A 26,125-nucleotide genomic window follows, 5' to 3' on the forward strand; every position below is an offset into this window, starting at 1 on the left:
ATTCCTGGTCTAAACACTCCTGTGTTTAGAGGAAAAGAATTAATTCAACAGCAAAACTGCTTGTAAATCTTGAAAGAAAGCAAAAACTATATATGGAATTACCACAAAGTCAGATCCAGACCAATGCAAATAAAATTATCGCCATTGGAATGTGGTTGGACGAGTGTTACAATGGATGGCAGAGCATTGAATCAGATCTTATTGGAAAGAGTTAATATTTATGCTATTATTGGATTATAATGGTTAAATCACACATACAAAATCATGTGATACGATGTCTATATTTTATATTTTTGATGTTTTTCTAAATATTAGAATTTATATATTTATTCTTTGTTTTCTGCAGATACATTTGAAAGTTTTGAAACCTGGATTTTGGAAAACAAAATGATAACTTGTATGACTAGTAATTTAGCACGTAAGACTAGAATCAGTTCATTTATAGTAACTGGAAATGGAAATGGATTAGCTGGATTTGCGTTATCAAAAGCCAAAGCATCCCTAAAGACGGTTAAAAATAGGGTTGGTCAAAAACTAATGTATATTCCTACATATAAGGAATATACATTACTGGTAAGAAAATAATTGTCAATACTATATAATATAAAATTTATTTCTTCTCTTTTAATATCACTTTGTATTTTTCAGTGTTACATGATTTCTTTACACAGTTTGAGAATATAAAAATATTTGTAAAGAAAATTCATGAAGGATAATGGGCTTGTTTGTCATCATGCCATAAAAGCGTGTTGCGAGATAATTGATAAAGGATATGTATGCCAAAGTACAAGGAGGAATGTAAAAGCATTCTTTATTGGTTTATTGCAACAGGTATGTATATAAAGTATTTAAAGGCATATTATACTTTTTATTTAATTTATATTAGAAAGAAACATTTTTTACTTATAAAAATATATATACATATATATATATGTATATATATGTTAGACATAAAGCTAAAAAAAAACGTGGATTGTGTCGATTAATTAATTAATTGTTTTGTTTAATTATCAATTTATATATGTATATTATTAACAATAATTTTTTGTTTACTTAAACTGTATAAGGTTCTACATAAGAAACAATCTTTTTTATTTAGTATTTCAAGCATATTTTCATAGAACTTTAATTTAATTATTATATTATTAAAAATATTGAACAAAATAAAGAATTAAAGCTGGCTTTCTCATGGCAGATTACATCAGAAATCATACTTTAATTATTGCAATATATCATGAAAAAATCATTCTCAAAATAATGGAAATATTTGCAGAAATATCAAATATGTAATGTAAATATTTTAATTTTTTTGTATGCGATCTATTTTTTATTCTATCGATGTTTTCATAGTGATGCACCTTGAGCACTTTGCTTCATATGTTTGCAATAAAAATATATTAAAGCAAATTATTTTGCAAATTTATTATTCTAATTTTTATTTAGAAAGACTAAGATTAAAACAGACGTATGCATTTTTTTCAGATATTTCTATTGAAAAAAACGCATCAGATAAAACTTTCCTGTACATTTTAAATGTGCCAAAAGATTTGCTCTTTATTCCACTTACTGCAATAATGTACACTAAAATGATAGATCTATATTAAAAATGATAGATCTATATTTAGTAGTTGGAAAGAAAGAGAGGAGAAATGAAAAGTGTATCTAGAGAATTTAAAAGAATAAAAATCTAAAAATAATAATACATAAAAATTAATTTATTATGTATTTTTTTCATGAGGAATGTGGGGCGCACATTTATGCATTTATTTATTTAGACGAGATTTACTTTAGAGCACATTCAGTATTCAACTTTAATTTTATTTTCTCTTTCTTATGATATATAAGTATAACATATGTAATTACCTGCAAATGCTATCACTTTGTGTGCTTACAGTGATACAGAAGCAACATTACAAGTACTATATTTACAGATAATATCTATATAATAAAAAAAGCACCAAAAATCTAATGATGAAAAAAGGATAAATATTGTAGACCAGGATAAGTATCAACCAATTATTCCACTGCTCTGTTTCATTAGAGTTGCAATTTTCTTTTATATCATAAATATTATAAATAAGATAAAGATTTCCACACGTTTCAAATAAATTTATATATTTTATGTATGTAATACTGCGCACACATATTAAAAGGTGATAATATCGCAGTTATAATAAGATACGATCCTGGCAATGTAGTGATTTTTGGATCCTACTTAAAATAATTTAATTTGATTTATTTTTGAGAAATGCGCACAATACTTGAGAACAAATTAATTTTGTGCCATATATTACCTTTGTAAAATTCCACACACAGTATCATATTGTCTACGATATATGAAAAGCTTCATCGATGAAATATGATTGAGATATAAGAAAAGTAATATAGTACTTGTAATGAATAACGTTAATGTGGAATACATAAATATTTTATATTTTAATTTCATGTAATCGAGATGAGATAAGACACTCATAATTACTTTAAAAATGTGTCCACAAATATTATGTAACTTCAATAGCTGCACATTCGTCAAATTAATCCTATTACGTTAAATGAATCACAGCAGCTTGTTTTAATTTAATCTAACCTAACCAATTATATTATATGCTCCTCATTAAAATGTGTAAAACTGTACGTCGCACATTTAATACGATTAATATACTACGTAATGAAATGTAATATACTAATGAAATAATTAAATATTATTTTTGAAAGCATGATAAAATCCAGGGAGCATACGCTTATGTTTACATTCGATATCCAAAGACACTGAGAGATTAGGTTAGGTTAGGTTAGGTTAGATCAAACAAATTTATCGTTAGCAGTTGGCAGCCCTACGAGATAGGCTGTGCAGCACTGCGCGCACGTACAAAATAAATTTGAAATCGCTTCTAGCATAACCATCTTCACGCGATCGACTTTATTTGAATTGCACCGAATCGAATTATGATGCCGATTTGTCCGAATGTAATTCGGGACATCGCGATGCTGTATAAGCGTCGAATGAGCACAAATTATCACGCAAATGTGATAAATCAAATCTACTCACCGGCTGTTCCACAGGCCGCTCCTCCTCGGGACAGTTCGCTCGCCTCGGGACGTCCTATTCCGATCTTGATGCACACAAATCCACACGATATCATCAACGCGAACGCACGACACTTTATTCGGCACTCCCGATATTCGCTCGCATCCGATAATCATCATCAAGGGCGCGAATAACGCGACGCAACTTCGCTCCATCTTCGCAATGACGCCATTACTGAATATCGTTAAAAATCGCTGTCGCGCGTTTCCATCGACACACTATAAAAGTCGCGCGATCATCCTTCGACACTCTCGACGCTCGTTCACTCGCGATATTCATTTAAAAACGGTTAAAAGATGCGAAAAATGCGGACGTACGACGATCCGTGTAACTGCGTATGACTCCGATCACGCACAAACATGGCGGCCGTATGACGCGTTTGACGTAGCAGTGACGTAGCAGTGACGAAGCAGTCACGCGCCAACATGGCGGCCGAACCAGTGCGCATTCGTTTCTGCGTATGGCCATTCCTGCGCGCAACTTTGATTTCTGAATATTGTCTACGGCTTTAATTAATAGCACATAATGATAAATATATAAAGATGGAATCAATTAATCATATTGGTCATATATGTAGACTTGCCCGAAGAAATAGAAAAAAAATTGAGATATATTTTTAATTTCTTTTTCTTTTAGTAAAGGATGGAAATGTCTATTCATAGGCTTGTTCTTTTTTTCCTCTTTCGCGCAATTTCGATTCAATATATAACGTAGAAAATTCATAGTATATTATGCTAATGATATGAATTACGAATGATTCGATTGTTTTATCGCGCTTTTCCAAAGTCAAATCTTATAATATTTAGTTTTGCATTTTAAAAGACTGAGAGCGATTCATATACAGAGTTTGAAGAGATATCCAATGCACGACAAATTATACTTGCGTTGATTAGTATTCATCAATACCGAACTGTTAATCGCGAATACGTACAATACTTTCACACATTTTTTTCGCAAAGAACGATATACGAAATGCAATATTTCGCGCCTCGCGTTTCACTCATGCAGCCATCTTTCTTTGCTGTTTAGTATCGCCATCTGCATTCGCGTTAAACGCCAGAATTACGTAGTCCAGATACTTCGACTGCCGGTAAAGTCATCATTTTGTGCATGTCGGTAAATTGTTAGAATCGCGTCGCACAAGCATGATTTTTTTATTTGTAACATAACAAAATATGTAATTAAAAGTTCATGTAAAACACGTGTTTTTAATCAAATTACATATACTTATTCCGTTACTCTAATACTTGTACGTTAACAGATTTAAGTTACACACATTGCATAAAGCTTCCAGAGAAAAATATCCAGAGGCACAAATATTTTATTATTTAAACGAAAACCATGCGAAGATGAAACAATAGATTAAAGAAGCCGTATAATCATTGTACTTTTATGTATAAACGTTTCACAAAATAAAATCTTTATAAATGAAGTGTTACATTAAAAATATTAGTATAAAATTAAATATCCATGTGAGATTTAAAATTTCTTGTCCTTTTTTTCTTTAGAATTTTTTTATTTTTTTTTCTAAAGATTCTTTAAGCGAGAACTGCTTCTTTCACAAGACTATTGAACAATTTGAATATTTGATATTTTTTTAGTAGTTTAAATTTCGTGAAAAAATTCGAGAGAAAATTAGATTTTACCGTATTACTGCACATATCGATTAAATGCTATATCAAATATGTAGTGTAAATATTTTAATTTTTTTGTATACGATCTATTTTTTATTCTATCGATAGATTTTCATAGTGATGCACCTTGAGCACTTTGCTTCATATGTTTGCACTAAAAATATATTAAAGCAAATTATTTTGCAAATTTATTATTCTAATTTTTATTTAGAAAGACTAAGATTAAAAAAGACGTATGAATTTTTTCAGATATTTCTATTGAAAAAAACGCATCAGATAAAACTGACTTTCCTGTACATTTTAAATGTGCCAAAAGATTTGCTCTTTATTCCACTTACTGCAATAATGTACATTAAAAATGACAGATCTATATTAAAAATGATAGATCTATATTTAGTAGTTGGAAAGAAAGAAAGAAGAAAAGTGCATCTAGAGAATTTAAAAGAATAAAAAACAAATCTAAAAATAATAATACATAAAGATTAATATTATGTATTTTTTTCATGAGAAATGTGAGGCGCACATTTATGCATTTATTTATTTAGATGAGATTTACTTTAGAGCACATTCAGTATTCAACTTTAATTTTATTTTCTCTTTCTTATGATATATAAGTATAACATAATTACTTGCAAATGCTATCATTTTTGTGTGCTTACAGTGATACAGAAACAACATTATGAGTACTATATTTACAGATAACATCTGTATAATAAAAAAAGCACCAGTCTAATGGTGAAAAAAGGGTAAATATTGTAGACCAGCATAAGTATCAACCAATTATTTCACCGCTCTGTTTCATTAGAGTTGCAATTTTCTTTTATAATATCATAAATATTATAAATAAGATAGAGATTTCCATACGTTTCAAATAAATTTATATATTTTATGTATGTAATACTGCGCACACATATTAAAAGGTGATAATATCGCAGTTATAATAAGATACAATCCTGGCAATGTAGCGATGTTTGGATTCTGAAAATAATTTAATTTGATTTATTTTTGAGAAATGCGCACAATACTTGAGAGCAAATTATTTTTGTGCCATGTATTACCTGTGTTTCCAAACTTTCACACACAGTATCATATTGTCTGCGGTATATGAAAAGCTTCATCGATGAAATAAATGGTTGAATATGATTGAGATATAAGAAACGTACTTGTAATGTAGTAATATAGTACTTGCAATGAATAACGTTAATGTGGAATACATAAATATTTTATATTTTAATTTCATATAATCGAGATGAGATAAGACACTCATGATTACTTTAAAAATGTGTCCACAAATATCATGTAACTTCAATAACTGCACATTCGTCAAATTAATCCTATTACGTTAAATAAATCACAGCAGCTTGTTTTAATTTAATTTAACCTAACCAATTATATTATATGCTCTTCATTAAAATGTGTAAAACTGTAGGTCGCACATTTAATACGATTAATATACTACGTAATGAAATGTAATACACTAATGAAATAATTAAATATTATTTTTTAAAGCATGATACAATCCAGGCAGCATACGCTTGTGTTTACATTCGATATCCAAAGACACTGAGAGGTTAGGTTAGGTTAGATCAAACAAATTTATCGTTTAACAGTTGGCAGCCCTACGAGATAGGCTGCCCTACGAGATGTGCAGCACTGCGCGCGCGTACAAAATAAATTTGAAATCGCTTCTAGCCGAACCATCTTCACGCGATCGACTTTATTTGAATTGCACGGCATCGCATCAAATTATGATGCGGCGCCGATTTGTTCGAACGTAATTCGAGACATCGCGATGCTGTATAAGCGTCGAATGAGCATGAATTGTCACGCAAATATGATAAATCAAATCTACTCACCGTTCACCGGCTGTTCCACAGGCCGCTCCACTCGCTCGCCTCGGGACGTCCCATTCCGATCTTGATGCACACGATATCATCAACGCGAACGCGCGACACTTTATTCAGCACTCCCGATACTCGCTCGCATCCGATAATCATCAAGGACGCGAATAACGCGACGCAACTTCGCTCCATCTTCGCGATGACGCCATCACTGAATATCGTCAAAAATCGCTGTCGCGCGTTTCCATCGACACACTATAAAAGTCGCGCGATCATCCTTGGACACTTTCGACGCTCGTTCACTCGCGATATTCGTTTAAAAACGGTTAAAAGACGCGAAAAATGCGGACGTACGACGATCCGTGTAACTGCGTACGACTCCGAGTCACGTATGACGCCTATGACGTAGCAATGACGCGTATGACGTCACGCGTCAACATGGCGGCCGAACCACTGCGCATTCGTTTCTGCTCATGGCCATTCCTGCGCGCAACGTTCGCACAACTTTGATTTCTGAAATATTGTTTACGGCTTTAATTAATAGCACATAATGATGAATATATAAAGATGGAATCAATTAATCATATTGGTCATATATGTAGACTTGCCTGAAGGAAGAGTAAAAATTGAGAGATATTTTTAATTTTTTTTTTTAATAAAAAATGGAAATGTCTATTCATAGGCTTGTTCTTCTTTTTCTCTTTTGTGCAATTTGGATTCAATATATAACGTAGAAAATTTATAGTATATTGCATTTATTTTTATATATTCACAACTATAATATTCGCGCGATCATTTTTTGACATTTACAATACTCGTGTACCTTGTTCTCGATGTTCATTTTTAAAGGAATAAAGAGAATTATATATAAATGTAAATAAATTGTCCGAAGAGAGAAAAAATTGAGGGATATTTTTAGTTTTTTTAGTAAAGGTTGGAAATGTCTATTCATGATAGAAATGCAAAGAAAGAAAATTATTATGTTTAAAATAATAATTTCATATGAAATACAAAATTAAAAGTTACATTATAGAACTTTACTTTCTAAAAGCGTAATAAAACAATCAAATAGTAGACAGAGAAAAGACTAATTGTAAAAGAAAAAAAGTTGTTAACTTAACTAAACCATTTAATTAAATTATTATCTTTTTAACTGGAATATTTAACTATTATAAATCTAACATGACATTTATTTAACTTAAATATTTCAATTTTTTTAATTTAAAAAATAATAATTTAGTTAAACGGTTTAGTTGAATTAACAAAAACTTTTTTTTCTCAATGTACGTGTGTGTGTGAGACTTTAAAAATATACTTGGATATAAATACACTTATATTATTAAACAATTAATACATCTCGTGAGGTTTAATAAATAATTAAACTGTGTACACTGAGAAAAAAAGTTGTTAACTTAACTAAGCCATTTAACTAAATTATTATCTTTTTAATTGGAATATTTAACTATTATAAATCTAACATAACATTTATTTAACTTAAATATTTCGATATTTCAATTAAAAAAAAAATAATTTAGTTAAACGGTTTAGTCGAGTTAACAACTTTTTTTCTCAGTGTACGTGAGTGAGTGTGTGTGTGTGTGTGTGTGTGTGTGTGTGTGTGTGTGTGTGTGTGTGTGACTTTAAAAATATACTTGTATATAAATACAATTCTCACATACGTCACAGTGCGCGTTAAATATTTCGGCAGCGAGCTAACACGTCATTCGATCTTGTGACGTCATTTGGCCTTGTGACGTAGCGCGCTATTGTTTACATACGCGACGACCTCCCCTCATTCGCACGGCGACATTCCAACGGGAGAAAGTAGCGATACGGACCGCTCCGTATTATCGAATTCTTTTCCTAAAGGTACGATCGCGATTAGATCGAAATATAATAATTCGAATATAACTATTACAAATGACAAATAATTAACTCTTATAATAAATGCAATTGTAGCGACGATAAATTCATCGAAACGCGATCTTTCATTATTGCAAATAAAAATTGAAGCGAAAGGGGCAAAAATTACAAATTTTCTCGCAATATTCTTTGATTATCGAACTTTACGAATAATAATTATTTCTTTAACATTGCGTAGAATGAAATTCGATTTCGCCCGATGTTTTAAACTTTCCTAAACTGCATGCATATATATCATATTAATTAAACGATTGCTGTATCATCAATTTACATTACTTTAATATTTTAATCTTATGATTCGCGTTATTATGCATATATTATACATCAACAAATAGAAATAGTTAATTAGTGTAAGAATCGAATAGTGCATGATTTTGGCTTCGTTTAAAAATCGAGCGAATTATTGTAATTTTTGTGTTCCTCTCTTGCAATAATAATAAAATAATAATAATATTATAAAAATACGTATCTCGTATGATTATTTTGCGATCGGGAGTGCCAAGTGCGAAGTGCAAAGTGTCTCGCGATCGTTTCTGTATATGACTGAAATATAATTAACTGAAATATAATTGTTTGTTCGCGAGTGAATACGTGACTGCTACGAGGAAACAACAAAGGATGAAACAACAAAAGAAAAGGACATCTGGAAAAGTATCGGACAGTAAGAAAGCAGGGAGAGAGCCTGAAGCAGCCAGAGACATGCGGTGAGTAATTTATAAAAATTATTTATTATTTATTATTTATATACACTATTTTTAAAATAGATATATATTGCTTATTATTTTATTATCGTTTTATTTTTCGATCATTTAAATATATAATTCGGATTGAAATGCAGTAAAACAATCGAATCGTAGATCTAAATAATTAACTTAACAAAAAGATACATAAAAGATATATTAGTTCTTTTAATAAATAATATTAGTTCTTTTAATAAATAATATCGTATACTTAATCTATATAAAAATGGAATATTATCTATTTATTTCTAAATATTAAATACTTTAAATTTAATAGTTATATATTTTGTAAAATTTAATTATAAAAGAATCTTTAAGATATTCCAAAAGAAATGAAGAACTTTTCTCAACGTAGAAAAAGTTAATTAAAAACAAATTTATATTTAATTATTATAATTAATTTGTATTTAATTTTATTGGAATTTTATTATTAATTTTATTGCATTGTCAAACTCTACGCGATCTCTGTAATGATAGCTATTCAGGAAATAGGTACAGTGAAATAATCAATTATTACCGCTGAAAAGAGGCAATAATATACTTTTAAATCTAATTTAAACTTTTGATAAACGATATAAAATTTTTTTATTATGATGAGAAATCTTTATTAAAGATCATAATTGCAAATAAAAATGGAAATAACTTCACGAAGTTTATTAATCGTTTAATAAATAATTAATAAATAATTAATCCGTGTACGTGTACATGTACGTGTACGTGTACGTGTACGTGTACGTGTGTGTGTGTGTGTGTGTGTGTGTGTGTGTGCGTGTGTGACTTTAAAGATGTGTTTAATAAATAATTAATCCGTGTGTACGTATACGTGTACGTGTGTGTACGTGTGTGTGTGTGTGTGTGTGTGTGTGTGTGTGACTTTAAAGATGTGTGTTTAATAAATAATTAATCCGTGTGTACGTGTACGTGTGTGTGTGTGTGTGTGTGTGACTTTAAAGATGTGTGTTTAATAAATAATTAATCCGTGTGTACGTGTACGTGTGTGTGTGTGTGTGTGTGTGACTTTAAAGGTATACTTATATATAAATACACTTGTATATAACTTTAAAAATATATATTTCCGTTATGTTAATTATCCGATTTTTATTCGATCGTTTTATTGCGCGTTCTGAATCAAATTATATTTAGATCAAATGATATCAGAGAGAATATTTATTTATTATATTAGAATTCTAAATGTGTGTGTGTGTGTGTGTGTGTGTGTGTGTGTGTGTGTGTACACATATATATTAGGATAGAAACGAAATAGAAATAGAAGAATAATCATTGTTCGTAAAGATTGCAACAAAGTAATAATTTATAATTTTGATTCCTATCGTATAATCGAGTATCATATTTCGAGAGCAATCAACTATTTATTAATAATAAAATTGTATATAACTTACGAATATATTTCACTTATTCCGGACGTTAATATCGCGACAACGACGAATAAACTTTTCAAAAAAGTTCAATTCAACTATTTCATATATGAGACAGTTCTACCAATCACTGATACAAAAAACTCGTCAATTGACCAGTTGGTGAAACTGTTTCAGTCCTGAGTATTTTCTTAAAAGAGCTGTTGGCGCACATACATGCGTGTATTATGTTTACGCGCGTCACGCGTTCGAACGAACCTTGACATTCTCGCGGGTAAAGTCACTAGATTAACAAAGTAATACCGCAATTTTGATCTCAATAAGATAAGATGGAGCAAAATGGCGTCCGATAGTGCACACTTTGTGTAGCTATCTATACTAAGTGCAATTTTTCTAACCTTGATCCTGGTTTATCCTGTGTCCTGTTGTGTGTGAGGTGAAAAAACTCCAGTTTATCTTATTGAGATCAAAATTGCGGTACTTTGTTAATCTAGTGACTTTACAATACGCCCGTAGCAAGGTGGCTCTCAAGTTTATCTCTGGCATAGAAGCAAAATAAAAAAAAATTTTTAGTATTGCTTAAAAAGGTATATATGAACATATAATGCTTCATTCTCTTAACTTATATGTGCTTGTATGACTTTAAGCCATTTGAATGTAAACATTTACATTCAAATTTGCGTAATTTCATCAGTAATGAAATAAATGAAGTCTTCAAATTTCAAAGACCATCTGTAACAAATTAATATTATTGAAGTTACATTTTAAATCTTTTTATTACAGCCATCCAGTATGGATACCAAAACTCTTCCAAGTCTTTTGAGTTTGAAAGTGGCCCCTCCATCAGAGTTACAAAATCAGAATGTTGATGATGGAATTGGAGAAGGAGACGGTAATTCTGTCAAGCTTCCAGCTGCTTTGGAGCAAGCCTTGGCATTTAAAACAGAAAGGGCTAAAGAAATAGGCAGCGATCCTGACAACGTTATTTCTGTAAGTAAATCACCAAGAGATGATAGCGAGGATACTGCTCAGATAGAAGATGCTATAACGGAACTGGAACAAAAATCAGAGAAAATAGAATCCAAATCGAGCAAGACAAAGAAGAAGAAAAAGTCAAAGAGGAAGAGACACATTGCGGAAAAGAAAGATGCCGAACAAAAGAAGGACAATATAGAGGATCCTAAGAGTAAAGAAGATTTGCCAGAAATAGAATATATACAAGAAATACCGAGCATAAATGATTTAGAACCAATGTACCGTCAATTTGCTAGAGTCTTTGAAGCATTTAAACTTGTCGAACCGGAACCGAGTCTGAACGACGCGGCTGACAAGGGTGAACCTATCGGGCAGTATCCACCAGTGACAAATATACAAACCGCTGGCACTGGTGTACCGAGTAAGGTGCCGTTGTTAGATGATTTTGATGACGATGCAAATCAACAACAACAACAACAGGGTACTGGTGAGAATGGTGCTCCGCGGCTGTCTAAGAGAAAACTCAAGAGGCTTACACGGCTAAGCGTAGCGGAATTGAAGCAACTGGTAGGTCGTCCGGATGTTGTGGAAATGCACGATGTTACCGCGCGAGATCCGAAGCTGCTTGTACAATTGAAAGCGCATCGAAACACGGTTCCGGTACCGAGGCATTGGTGCTTCAAACGGAAGTATCTTCAGGGCAAACGCGGTATAGAGAAACCACCGTTTGATCTACCAGACTTCATAAAACGCACCGGTATCACGGAGATGAGAGCGAGTCTACAAGAGCGCGACGACACGCGTACGCTGAAGGCGAAGATGCGGGAACGAGCGAGGCCCAAGTTGGGTAAAATTGATATAGATTATCAGAAGCTGCACGACGCCTTCTTCAAATGGCAAACAAAGCCGCGCATGACGATTCACGGCGATCTTTACTACGAGGGCAAGGAATTTGAGACGCGCTTAAAGGAGAAAAAACCGGGCGAATTGTCGGATGAGTTGCGTACAGCACTGGGCATGCCAGTTGGACCGAATTGTCAGAAAGTACCTCCACCGTGGCTCATAGCTATGCAACGTTACGGCCCACCGCCGAGTTACCCGAACCTCAAGATACCCGGTTTAAACGCACCCATTCCGGAGGGTTGCGCTTTCGGTTATCATGCAGGTGGATGGGGAAAACCGCCGGTGGATGAAACGGGTAGACCACTCTACGGAGACGTGTTCGGCGTGTCCCGTACATCCGGCGCAGATGCTATGGACGAGGAGATAGATCGGGGAATGTGGGGCGAGCCGGAATCGGAGTCATCGGGCGATGAGGATGAGGACGAGGACGCCGAGGAGGGCGGCGAAGGCGGCGAGGGCGAAGGAAAGGACGGAGACGACGATGGCAGCGGATTGGTCACACCCGGTGCCGAGGGCTTAATCACGCCGAGTGGCATCACGTCGATCCCAGCAGGTCTGGAGACTCCAGAGACCATTGAACTGCGGAAGAAGAAGATAGAGAGCGAGATGGAGGGCGGCGATACGCCCGCGTTGTATACGGTATTGCAGGAACGTCGTACGGAAGGTCTGGGCGCCAGTATGATGGGCAGCACGCACGTGTATGATATGACGGGGGCGGCGGGTGGCCAGGCACCGCCATCCGTAATCGCTGCACGTCGCGGCGGAATCAGCGGTAGCGCGAGCGATGCTCGTGCGGAGAAGGACGGGGCGGTAGAGCTGACGCTGGATCCTAGCGAGTTGGACCTTGATTCCGAAGCGATGGCATCCAGATACGAGGAGACGATGAGATCGAGGCAAGCGCATCTCAGGAGGGAAGATCTATCTGATATGCTGCAAGATCATGTACAACGGCAAAAGGTATACGTATTATTAGTTGTACATGTATCGCAAGTAAATATATTATACATGTATATAATTATATAAATAGAATTGTTTAAATAAAATTGTTTTTTTGATGCCAATTACTTTTGTTTTTTATGTTTCAGAGTAAACGCAAACGTCAGCAAATCCAGGACACGAAAACATCTAAAAAATATAAGGAATTTAAATTTTAAGTGTATTATTTTTGCACATGACTAAATGTATTATATAAGAATGAAGTTGTTTGGTAGCATAAGATTGGATTTATTGTAATGCACTACTTTAATAAGAGATCATAAAACATTATTTAATAATGATTCCAATTTTGTATTTATAAGCTATATGATCGATCGCGCGATAATAAATCGAATCAGTATGTATATTTACAATATATGCATTGACGCCAGTGATGGATTAGTAATACACTAAAAGCTGAATATTTTTCAATAAATATATAATCGTCTTTTTTATGTAATACAAGAATGACTACATATTATATAAAAATGCAGTCTCTCATCAGATACATGCACATAGGTATACCTATTCAATGTTTTAATTATGTGTATATTTCGTTATAATGACAATATAGCATATATGGATAATTAAGTCACATACAGTTCATTAATATAATGTACTGTTATCTCGACATTTTTTGTATTAAATTTTATTGCAATATATAATATATTCTCAAATTAATCGTCTACAAACAAGTGGGTGTTTAAAATGCACGATTAAAACATCCTATTCAAACTTTGGTTCAACAAAATAATAATTTAATTATAATTCTTATTATAATTTTATATACACATATATAAAAAAATTATACAATATACTTCTTTTGAGGTAGTAAGTTGACTCGAAATCGTTTTAAATCCAATTCCATAAGTAGATACGAAAGACATCGCAATAATACAAAAAGACAAGGAAGAGAAAGAGCGATAATAAATTTACTTATAGCGCTACCGATGTCGAGCCAACTGCCGTATGGTGTGACATAGTACATTAAAGGTAACGATAAGCAATCACCTAAAAAAAGAACTGCTAAATAAATAGGTTTCCTGTATTCTGATTCTAGTGAATAACTCGCGCATCCGACTAATATTAAAGGAATACTAAGTTTGAAAAGAATCAACGATGTCATTAGAAACGGAGAGAAAATTGTGACAAAGTGACGCGTCCAAGATGGATCGAACGAACTAATGCTCGCCATGTTACCTGTGCCGAAGAAACACAATAATATGTACAACATCTGTAAGATGTTAAGGATATATATAATATGACAATAGCTGTCCCTCACACAAATCAAAACAAAAATATTAGAAAATTAAAGATAAATTTTAATATTTTCCTAGAAAGAAATGTATAAGAAAGTAATATAAGATTACTTATTATCATGATATTAATTTAACAATCTATTTATTAATCTACTTTATATCTGTTTTATATTTATTTTATAATTAATTAAAAATGTCAGTTATAAATATCACCAACTCTTCAGAGAAATTTTTATAATATTCAAAAAGTCTTAAAAGGATACGAAAAACGCTGCCTGGATCAAGTCTTTTGTAATAGTTTGTTGTGTATTTCCTGACCTCTTTGAAATGACTTGCAACCAATAAAATAAATTGATTGTAAGTATAATGAAGAAGAGTGGCTCGTAAGATGCAGACAATAATGTAAGAGGGCAGAAAAATCCAAACATTATACCCAGCATCCTTCTCTTGTTTTCTGTTGGATAGGACCAAATACATAATGGTGTAGTCAGTAAAATAATCCACGATATATAATATCGACCATCGAGAAATTTTGTGTAAACGAGACTCGTAATGATTATACGTAAAATTTCCATTGTTTTCCGATTCTGCGATGTCTCATTGATAATTATCATCGACATTGCTACAAAAATGCCAATTATCCTGAAAGAAAGACTTAAGTCAATAAAAAAATTCATTATTAAAAATCAATTTATATTACAAGTAAAAGAAAATAAAGCAATTCGACTTTTAAGCAATCTCTAATATTTTCTTTTCTATTAAAATATTTTTAAATGACTTTTAATGATGCAATTGTTTATAATATAGACATACACAATATAAACACGTGGATATGGCTCCACGACTGGCAATAAAGGAAACACACATAGTGCTATCGACGTCCAAATCATAGGTGGTGATACATTTTTCGACTTTGCTATTCGTATCAATATAAGAGATAATATTCCTATGCTGAGCGCAAATCTATATGTCAGTCCAACAAATAGTATTACTAATAATAATAATGTGCCTCCAATATCTATGAAAAGTTTCTTCTTGCTTCTCTTTATAAATACAGGCGTCGATGTAATTATTTTAACAATAGCAAACCATACAGATATTATAGCAAAGGCTGCATAGCATAGTAATCTCCAGTTGTTATAATTGGATACTGTATACACAATAAATTAAATATATTACATAAAATATTTTTTATAAATAAAAGCATTGATCTAAAAAAAATTTGACAACAAAAAATAATATATCTTATGCATTAACTTAATTACATTTTAGAATACAGTTTAAAAATAAACTTCTTACCTGTATATCTGATTAATATTATTATCAATAGACTTGCGAATCCAATGTTTACAAATTGTAATATAGAGATTCGGAAACATCGACGTTTTGTTCCAGTTATTTTCAAGAATAATATAACTATCCAGCCAAGCCACATTATTGATAGATATATCAAAAATCGTATTCGCTGATATTGTCTGAAATATGACAAGGCTTCCTTGCCAAAACTAATTGCTTCTTCACTTTCTCGAATTCCATCTATTATACTTCCTTTACCAATATGTTCTTCGATTTTACGAATTCTGCTATTTAATTGCGTTTCTCGCCAATCGATACTCGTCTCACCATTTATAGCACGATTTCCCATTACTTGATATGCAAGTTGTTTTACATTGTTGAGTAAAGAATACCCAATATATTTCTGATAATTTATATCAAAATATTGCCATGGCAGTGCACCCTAAGAGAATATTTCATGTAAATATTTTAAAAAACATATTAAAACAATAGTTATATAATATATAGGTATATATATAAAATGCAAATTTACTTCGTTATTTACAGGAATAGGAATTCCTATCAAAGATGCTATCAAGGGAGCTATACTCGCTTGTTCAATATCTTGGCGAAAGCCAGATTTTATTCCAGCTCCCCAAACAATTAATGGTGTTTCAGTTTCGTATGGCAATCCACTTCCATGGGATCCCCAATCAGTCATTCCATGATCTGCCGTGAATACATAAGTAGTGGTATCTTTCCCAAAGAAGTTTTCTGTCATATTCACAATCTCTTCAATTCTCATATCGACATAGTTCATATTTTCGATATATTCCCTACTCGAAATTTCTCTTTTATTAATAAATTTGCACTTTGTATTTTAAAACATTATAACAATCTGCAACAAATTGTTAATACCTGGAATGTGGCTTTTTAGCATGTCCTAGAGTGTCACATCCAAGTAAATGAAAAAATAAAATGATACCATTCTGATTTTTCAACATTTTAGCTACTGAGGACTGCAACCATTCCAAATAAGCATTAAACACCCATGAATCCAAGCGCATTGTTTGATTATTCAAGTTTGAGTCAAAATCTTGCCATGCAGATGGATAACTTTTTCCATGAACGTTTCGTTTGCTACCTGCCTTTTCAAAATTTTAATGTAAGTATAAATAATAAGAAAGATTGATAATACTATTCTTTCTAGAATACCTTTTGTGAATATTGGAATTATATCTGGACTGCCCCAAGCCCAAGTAGCATAGCTTTGATTAAAGACAGAATCAAAATCCACTGGATTTTCTTGCCATCCCTTAAAAATAGCACTGGGATCCTCATATAATCCTGCTGCAATTGCGACATGTCCTGGTCTTGATTCTGTGGGTACTCTTGTATGAGATATTCCCCAAACACCCTTATTCTTTATTACATCTCTATAAAATAGATTTGATTAAGTAAAATATACAAAAAAATATTAAGAAATATAAAATATAAATTATTTCATTATTAATATATCAAAATTTATATAAACTATAATAATATATAAATTTTTAATTAATACTAAAATAAATAAAATTAAATTGATCTTTGATAAGAATATTAATATATTTTAATAAAAAATTAATTAAACAAAATTAAGAGCAAAAACAGAATATTGTTCCATTTTTGAAGAATGAAAAGTATTGAAGAATACCTGAGATAAGGTGGTGACTTATCTATGAACGTCTGAAACCTCAGACCGTCCGCTACAAAAAGTAATACTCTTTTAGCTGGTGAGCCACTCGGTGCTGGTACAACTGGCAATTCTTTAATGATAGGCGAATGAAAATTAACGTCAAGCACACCCCATAATAAAATCAAGTGTACAATTAATCCCCATAGACTGAACAAATAATTATTGTCTGTCTCGAGCCATTGCTTATTTTTTTTTCTTTCTGGATTAGACAATTGACAATTCGCGATATCGAGTAACTTTTTCACGAACATTTTTAATAATTTTCGAAATTTCTTAAAATTTTCTTCTTTCTTTCTTTGAATTTTAATGGTCACCTCTGATCTAGGAGCGATCAGTATATTCAGGCCAACAACTGGTTAACGGTGCCACTGTCGAAGCCCTTGAGAGAGGGAGAAACTCAAAAATTTTATTAAAACAAAAATCTGCGCGAAGAACACGCAGGAACACATCCGCTCCCGTCCAAAGGCGGTAACGGACTCTCTTAAAATTTTGAGACAACATAAATATACATAGTCATGTCAGAGAACAGAAAGAAAACTGAGAGATGTCATGGCCTGCTTTTAGATGATCCCTGAAAGCGATATTCCCTCTATGGACATTGAAAACGTGGGCATGAATTACGAAGCCAAACCACGAATGTTCTCAGAGGGTAACATCTTTATTCTCATGGAATGTAGAACAAAGATAAAATGATAAAGCATCTAGAGCGTCTTTCCGACCGCAGCTACAATCACGTGACATATGCATAGTGAAAGAACATAAGAGGGAAATTCCAATTTACGGAGAACACAGTTAGTTTAGAATAGCGAGGTTTTGGAGATCTTTTGTTTGTGTACATATTCTAATTAATCCGATATCAACAATTTAGGTTGGAAACATGCAAATTCCACAAGTACTATAAACTTTCTCGAAAGATACACATATAGAGTAATACATACGTAAAAAAATATAATTACGTAAGAAGTAAATTTTTTAGGAATAACGATTCTAAGAATTTTACGTTTTTTACAAATGCAAAAATTTGATGTAATTTTTCTGCAAATTTTATTATCACTTATCTACATTTTATTTTAAAATTACAGGCAGATGTATATATTTATGCATTTTTATATATTAGCTAAAACTCTTTGCACTGAGGACTAGTGCAATTGCAATTTAAAAATAAATTACAATATACAATCTAGCAGAAAATCAATATATACATTTTGTTATGAATGCTTCTTTTTTAATACCAGCACCTCAGTTTATATCTCAGATTATTTTTCCATGATGTATAAGTCAGAGAGAGGTATAAAACGTTGTTTAACTAATTTTATCCGCTTTCAATTCTTTATAATAGATTACCGCACGCTCTATCAATGATCTGCTTTCACTTTCTGTATTGATTTCTGTTGTACTTTGATTATCTTTATTAGGATTCTTCTTTGTATTATCCTCTAAACTATTATTACTGTTACTTATTTGTTGCAATACAGGTTCAGGTAACTTATGCTTTGTATGCCTGGCCAAGTCACTGATTGCAGTTTGCAGATAATGAATTCGAGCTTCCTGTTGTAATGTAGTATTGTACAATGCCTGAATATCATCTGTAAACTTTTGTATCTGCATCTGACGGACCTCTTCTTTCTTTGCCTCTTTCGTAACTTGTCTATTATACTCCAATATTACACATCCACCAGCTACGCCGAAAATAATCATTTCACTCATCAAACTAGCGCCCAAGTCAATAGCCATAGATTCATTCAGTTTTGCCACTTTTGTAGGCTTACCAAGATTCATGATATACATCTTTGCTTTTACTTCTGCCCAATGATAAACTATAAACAATTTACAATTATACTTTATAATAGAGTTTATAAGTAGAATAAACAAATACTTACATTGAGCAGGTGGCATAATAATATAAGTCCTGAAAATCGCATGACTTTTTGCTTGATTGACAAGAAACTTGGCTAAAGGTTTGCTGATTTGTTTGATAAAGAGTACACCTAATTTAAGAGCTGGAAATACGCCGACCGGCATTTTCGCCGATTAATAGGGTAGCAGTTTCTCATATGCTTCCCCGATATTCTAAAAGATTTTTGATAAAAACGAAAAAAAATTAGAAAGAGCACCTTGAATGTTAAATTCGGAATATTGGATTCATCAAGTAGTATTTAATGTCGCGTTATTTTGTAATCATCGAATCATCACCTACTTAGGAAATTCTCTCGGAATATGATATCACGATTATAATTAATATCATAACAGATCCCTATTTCGATTCTCTTTGAGCGCTGTAAAACATTGTTTCTTAGTTAGAAGGATAAATCACGTGCAAATCTCATGATTGAGAGACACATTTTCGCGAATAATAAATCCTTTCACACAAGTGCAGTGGATTGTGATCGACAAGAGATAGCAACCTTCGTAGGCTGATCACAGCTGATCACCGATTGACCCCGGAATACTGTGAAGTAGTCGCGAAATAGGAGATCGCGTTGCCAAATGATCAAAAAATAATTTCCCTAGAAGAAATTGTCTCCATACACATTCACACATACTCGCCATACACACATATCACACGCACATTGTACGACTTTCATAAGATTCATGTTTCATGTTAGTGTTAATTGGTCCAAGTTTATACTGACAAATCACTGATTAATTGAACTGATTAATTGTATATAAAAATGACGTATCACTGTATTCATACGTGTGTCATTGTGGAAACCCGAGGAGCCCGCAACTTCGGATTTTTCGCGCGCCCGTGACATTTTTATACCTTCACAGGTGAGAGGAAATGGATGCGATATCTGGCCTCTGGGTCGTGTGTTTCTCGTAATCAAAATTAGTATTTATTTAACGTAGTGAATAATCGAGTTAGAAATGTGCGTTGACAGACTTCTCTTTACTTACGGAAGGAAAAAGCACGCGAATTTTTTGGAAATTCAAGATAATCGCTTTCCTGTTAGTATAGCAATAATTGAATGAAAATAGTATAAAATAATATATATATATAAATAATATAGATACATTTTCATATATTTTACAAATGGATACAAACGTGATACATTTTTATATGCAAATAAAGATATGCTTAATAGTAAAGAATAATCATTAGATTTCTTGTTGAAAAGGAAAATATTTCCGGATAAATCGTATTGCGAAATACATTTACGTTTTTTCTATATCAAATCCTTTTTTTACTTCATTCGAAGATAATTTATGACAGATAGTCCCTGCACAGAGTAACTCAACGTAACGAATGTAATCATTAATTATTCAACGTCATAATGAATATTCCTAATTATTTGTAACTTGCAATCATTTGCATTCAATTATTCTTGATTTTTTAGTGTATAAGAGAAAAATAATAAGTTTTTATATGAGATATTTAAAAGTATAAGCTTTTCGTTCGATTCGCAATATGTGACTTAACCTCTATTTTTAATGTGCATTAATTTGATGTTGAATTAGATCGGAGCCATTTGTTAAACAATAAAGACTAAAAAACGTCATAAAAAAATCATTAATTTTTCAACTGCATTTATCAACTGTAGTAATTGTACTTTGATCATCTGATTACAGATCTGAGCTTCTGTTTGATGATAATGTCAATAATACATTACATTGGATGTACACTTTATATATAGGTAAAAGTTTAAGCTTTACACAATGTGGTCCTTCTTTTCAAGAGACCCTGCCAAGGATTTCCCGTATGATATCGGGGAACCTATTTCAGGCTTGGAAAACAAGAGTATCTGGACACTACACAGAGCTAAGAGAAAGGTAATTCAACTAGATATAGTAGAAATGATACTTTTTTTTGTAGGACCATTATATAATTTACAATAGTAAATTTATTCATTTTTGGCAAAATTTTTATTTTATAATTTTATGTGTGTGTGGGTGTGTGTGTATATATATGTGTATACATATATATATATAATGAAAATATTATTTTTGTATTTTCTACAGGGCACCATAACAGGTGAAGATGTTTCAGTTTTTGTCTTTGACATTAAAAATGGAGGAGAGCAACAATTGGATATTGTTCGCTCATCTGTAAAGAGGCTTAAAACACTTAGGCATCCAAGTATACTTGCGTATCTTGATAGTCTTGAGGTATAAGTTGTATCAATTTACAGTAATTTAGTATTATAATTTTCTGTAAACAAAGATGTAATCTATACTTCTTTGTGTATTGCTTTAGACTGATAAAATGGTTTACTTAGCCACAGAACGTGTGGAGCCATTATATAATCGTTTGACACAGAAATGCAATTCTGAAAATGACTCCAAGAAAGAATTATACTTTTCCTGGGGTATATTTCAAATTACAGTATGTATAAATGAATATCGCATATTATATTAGAAATTTCTAAACAATATACATTGAACAGGAAAAATCTGTAATACATATTACTTCGATTTGATGGCAGAGGGCACTTAACTTCTTAAATAATGATGGGAATTTACGGCATAATAATGTCAATCTGTGGACAGTGTTTGTTAACGAAGAAAGCGGTGAATGGAAACTCGGCGGTGTTGAGTATATGACGGCTGTGGATTCATTATACAATTTCTTACCTTCAACTTTCCAAGTGTACCAGCCGCCAGAGGCTAAAGAAAATACAAAACCAATAACTAAATGGTAAATAATTATATTAATTTTATCAAAATTTCAAGGAACATCTATAAACATATAGTACAATTTAATACAATATGGGCGTTTATACAAATATATACATTTAGATTTTTTAAGCATAAAACTGATAAATAAAAAAAACAATAGCTCAGTCGACATGTGGGGACTCGGCTGTTTAATCTGGGAAACGTACAATGGCACTTTTAATATCAACTCGCAACTTAAAATTACAGGTCAAGTAAGTTATTCATTCATTTTATATTATATTTTATTATTGAAACATAATATTTATTATAAGCCAATTTTCTTCTTTTTTAAGATTCCGAAGCAAATAACAGCAGTATATCGAGAATTAACGGGAGCTAATCCGGAAGGAAGACCAAATCCTGCAGATGTGATAGCACGTTGCCGCAGTAACGGAGGATTCTTCAAAAACGATCTCGTTGACGCTCTATTGTTCCTGGAAGAGATTCAGATGAAGGAGAGGGGTGAGAAAATTCGATTTTTCTCGCAATTGGCCACGCAGTTGGATTCGTTTCCCGATGGTGTCGGCAGATACAAGATTTTACCGCAATTACTGGCGGCCTTTGAATTCGGAGATGCCGGAAGTGCAGTCTTGCCGCCGTTGTTACAATTAGGCTCTCAATTACCCGATGCTGAATATCAGCGTCGAGTAGTGCCGTGCGTCGTCAAGTTGTTTGCGTCAAATGATAGAGCAACAAGATTACGGTTATTGCAACAATTGGATCGATTCATTGATCATCTGCAATCAGCAACTGTTAATGAAGCTATCTTTCCTCATGTAAGGAAAATACATTGGACGTTAATAAACTATAAATTTTATATAGATCCTGTATTGCTTTTGGATTTTATAAAAATTTGTGATAATGATAAATTTAAAAAAGTTAAATGTTTCAAAGAAAACAGTTCACTTTTCTATCGATTTTATCGGAACAATCAATATATGTAATATGAAAAATTTTCATCAATATATATGTAGTTAATAATTTAAAAAAAATAGTAATCAAATTTAATAATAATTTTCATTATTACATACGTATACAACAATTATATTATTATATCATATATTTAATTTTTATATATATTTTTTGCAGGTTGCAAACGGTTTTCTCGATACAAATCCGGCGATCAAGGAAGAAACGATAAGATCAGTCGTACATTTAGCGCCAAAATTAGATTATAATAATCTTAATGTCGAGACTTTAAAACATTTCGTAAAGCTTCAGTCAAAGGATGAACACGGCAGTATTCGCACGAATACAACAGTTTGCCTTGGAAAAATTGCTCAACATCTTCATCCTCAAATAAGACAGAAGGTAACATTGATTTTAATCTTTTGCTTACTTGATTGAGAAAATATTTTACTTTTATTTTTTTAACAAATATCTGTCTCTTATTCAAATTATTTTATTTTTGGATTTTTGTATCAATCAGAATAGATTTCTCACATATATATATATATATTTATTTTATTTTTATTTTTTTATTTTATGTGATAACATCCCTTCAATATTCATAAACATATATTATAATTTTATTTATAATTAATAAAATAATATAATTTAATAAATATATACAGACACTTGAAATGATATATTGTTATTAAGCTAATTTATAAACGTAATTTTAGGTATTGCTTAGCGTATTTATCCGCGGAACTCGCGATTCCTTTCCGCCAGCCAGAATTGCAAGTATACTGGCTTTGGCTGCAACGCAGCAATACTTTCTGCTGCAGGAAGTTGCAAATCGCATTCTACCAGCTTTGTGTCCACTTACTACAGACGTGGACAAAGGTGTACGAGACAATGCATTCCGAACCATCCGAGGTTTTTTATCGAAGCTCGAAACAGTTTCTGAAGATCCTGGGCTTCGCGAATCGATGGGTAAGTATATATGTGTATGTTTTCTTAAGCATATATTAGCCTATTTTTGTAAAATTATATATTAATAGAAAAATATTTGATTCTTCGATATATTTTAAAAACTTTTATATATTATATTATATATTTAATATTTACGTTTTATGAAAGCTTTAGTAAATATTAATTGCGCTGTAGTGTTTAATAATCATTAATTGTGAATGCTTTAAAAGGAAGTAAAAATACCAAGACTAATATTGTTATTGAAATATGTTTGCAGAAGCGGATGTGAATACTGCTACCCCCAGCCTCAGTAACGCCGCAGCAACATGGGCTGGATGGGCCGTTACTGCGGTCACGGCAAAATTCTATCGCAGTCAATCTGATACGCCAAAATCTTCAAATGCCCATAATACATCTAGGATCTTGTTAAATAAACCTGCTTCCTTAGGTTCGCATTGATCCTCTTTATCGTTTATTATTGTCGTCGTATTCGCGTGTGCTATTCATATAATCTCTATTCTGAAATTTTATTATGAAAGAAGGAATATAATTTTTTCTATGTATATACATCTCTCTTATTTAATTACTTTAGAGCAAGCTAGTAGCTCTCAAAGCAGCGCCAGCACAACTGCCACAACGAGCAGCGCGACAAGCATGACTTCCCTCGATCCCGATCACGAACACGATACACAAAATACTCAAAATACGAATTCTGATTGCGATTGGGATTGCTGGGATGCCGATAATTGGGGAGATATGGAGCAGCAGCCCGCCGCTACGTCATCAGTATCATTGAATCCAGCTAATAGTAAATCACCGTCCGGCCATTCCCCTAAGACTAATGAACAGTGGACCAGCCTTGAAGAAGAACCGGTTTGTGTCTTGATATTTTATGACATTTCTCTGCCTGCTGAATTAAGATTCTATAAAAATATCTTCATCTGATTCAATTCAATTCACATTCAATTTGATATATTAATGTAAACAATAATGTAAATTATATAATTAAATAGTAATATTTATATATATATATATATATATATATATATACTATTATATAAATATTATATATATTATTAAATAGTTTATTTTTTATTATATACACGTATTAATTAGTATATTTTTTTATAAAGATATTTCAATATTTAAATTATATCTAATATTATAAATAAAATGCATCAAAATAACGTTTAAATCAAATTTTTATTAAAGAAAAGTTTATTTTTTCAAATTAATGTAAGAAAGAGAGGAGATAAAAATTTTGAGACTTTCTACTGATATGAATATATTAGGCGCAAAATAAAGTAATCTTCTAGATATCTTCATTATTAATAATGCCATAAATCTGTATATTACAGGAAGAGGAAACAATCCAAGGTGTTCAAGAAAAAAATGATTCTTCCGAAGTAGGATGGGATGAATCGGAGTTTCAACCTCTTGAAGATGTTCAGCACTTAGAGCAACCAAGTATATTTAGTTTTATTCTTAAAGTAACATTTATAACACATATCAATCTTTTCATTTATTTATTAAAAAAATATTTTTTGAATGCATAGACGTTCCTAGTGGGAATAATAAATTTGAAGAAGCAAGGAGGAAACGAGAAGAGCGTAAATTAGCTAGGCAAAGACAGATGGAAGCAAAACGAGCAGTGAAATTACGAGCCAATCCAACTGCGAAAAAAATTTAAGTAATTACACGCCATATATATATTAATTATTCTATTGTACATTAAGTAAATTAAATATTACAAATAATACAATGAAAGTATTTTCTGTATTTATAACTTATCTGATGTAAGAAAGAAGTTTATCCAAAAAAATGTTTTCTACATTATTTATTAACATTATATGCATGAAAAAATATACAATGTTAAGTAAAAATT

The 26,125-nt window shown here is 31.9% G+C and overlaps 4 protein-coding genes across 7 annotated transcripts; 2 read left to right on the forward strand and 2 right to left on the reverse strand.

The window, feature by feature from the left end:
- The first annotated feature begins 9,030 nt into the window (after positions 1–9,030).
- On the forward strand, positions 9,031–13,746 carry LOC105253786 (splicing factor 3B subunit 2). Of its 2 annotated transcripts, none has more exons than XM_025412700.1 (3): positions 9,031–9,190; positions 11,386–13,437; positions 13,566–13,746. In XM_025412700.1, exons 2-3 carry the CDS (start codon positions 11,395–11,397, stop codon positions 13,632–13,634), a joined length of 2,112 nt encoding a protein of 703 aa, XP_025268485.1. In that variant the 5' UTR covers positions 9,031–9,190; positions 11,386–11,394; the 3' UTR covers positions 13,635–13,746. The 2 variants fall into 2 exon arrangements, with proteins under 2 accessions (XP_025268485.1, XP_011260362.1); XM_011262060.3 differs by lacking the exon at positions 9,031–9,190 and adding an exon at positions 10,920–11,189.
- Positions 13,747–13,914: 168 nt separating this feature from the next.
- Positions 13,915–18,230, reverse strand: LOC105253787 (GPI ethanolamine phosphate transferase 1). Its single transcript, XM_011262061.3, has 8 exons — positions 17,686–18,230; positions 17,205–17,425; positions 16,908–17,133; positions 16,543–16,825; positions 16,014–16,452; positions 15,528–15,864; positions 14,978–15,356; positions 13,915–14,689 (listed from the first exon to the last, which is right to left on the reverse strand). The coding sequence occupies exons 1-8, from the start codon at positions 17,976–17,978 to the stop codon at positions 14,261–14,263; spliced, it is 2,607 nt and encodes an 868-aa protein (XP_011260363.1). The 5' UTR covers positions 17,979–18,230; the 3' UTR covers positions 13,915–14,260.
- Positions 18,231–18,796: 566 nt separating this feature from the next.
- Positions 18,797–20,192, reverse strand: LOC105253789 (optic atrophy 3 protein homolog). Its single transcript, XM_011262066.3, has 3 exons — positions 19,925–20,192; positions 19,608–19,797; positions 18,797–19,544 (listed from the first exon to the last, which is right to left on the reverse strand). The coding sequence occupies exons 2-3, from the start codon at positions 19,747–19,749 to the stop codon at positions 19,030–19,032; spliced, it is 657 nt and encodes a 218-aa protein (XP_011260368.2). The 5' UTR covers positions 19,750–19,797; positions 19,925–20,192; the 3' UTR covers positions 18,797–19,029.
- Positions 20,193–20,266: 74 nt separating this feature from the next.
- LOC105253788 (N-terminal kinase-like protein) lies at positions 20,267–26,061 on the forward strand. 3 transcript variants are annotated; one of them, XM_011262063.2, is made up of 13 exons: positions 20,267–20,499; positions 21,298–21,498; positions 21,688–21,834; positions 21,923–22,051; positions 22,152–22,363; positions 22,505–22,595; positions 22,677–23,159; positions 23,473–23,694; positions 24,009–24,261; positions 24,518–24,688; positions 24,833–25,113; positions 25,599–25,707; positions 25,797–26,061. In XM_011262063.2, exons 2-13 carry the CDS (start codon positions 21,385–21,387, stop codon positions 25,928–25,930), a joined length of 2,346 nt encoding a protein of 781 aa, XP_011260365.1. In that variant the 5' UTR covers positions 20,267–20,499; positions 21,298–21,384; the 3' UTR covers positions 25,931–26,061. The 3 variants fall into 3 exon arrangements, with proteins under 3 accessions (XP_011260365.1, XP_011260366.1, XP_011260367.1); XM_011262064.3 differs by lacking the exon at positions 20,267–20,499 and adding an exon at positions 20,530–20,676; XM_011262065.2 differs by lacking the exon at positions 20,267–20,499 and adding an exon at positions 20,960–20,976.
- Positions 26,062–26,125: the final 64 nt, after the last annotated feature.

This window comes from Camponotus floridanus, unplaced genomic scaffold (assembly GCF_003227725.1).
Source record: "Camponotus floridanus strain SB8 unplaced genomic scaffold, Cflo_v7.5 scaffold55, whole genome shotgun sequence".
NCBI lineage: Eukaryota > Metazoa > Arthropoda > Insecta > Hymenoptera > Formicidae > Camponotus > Camponotus floridanus.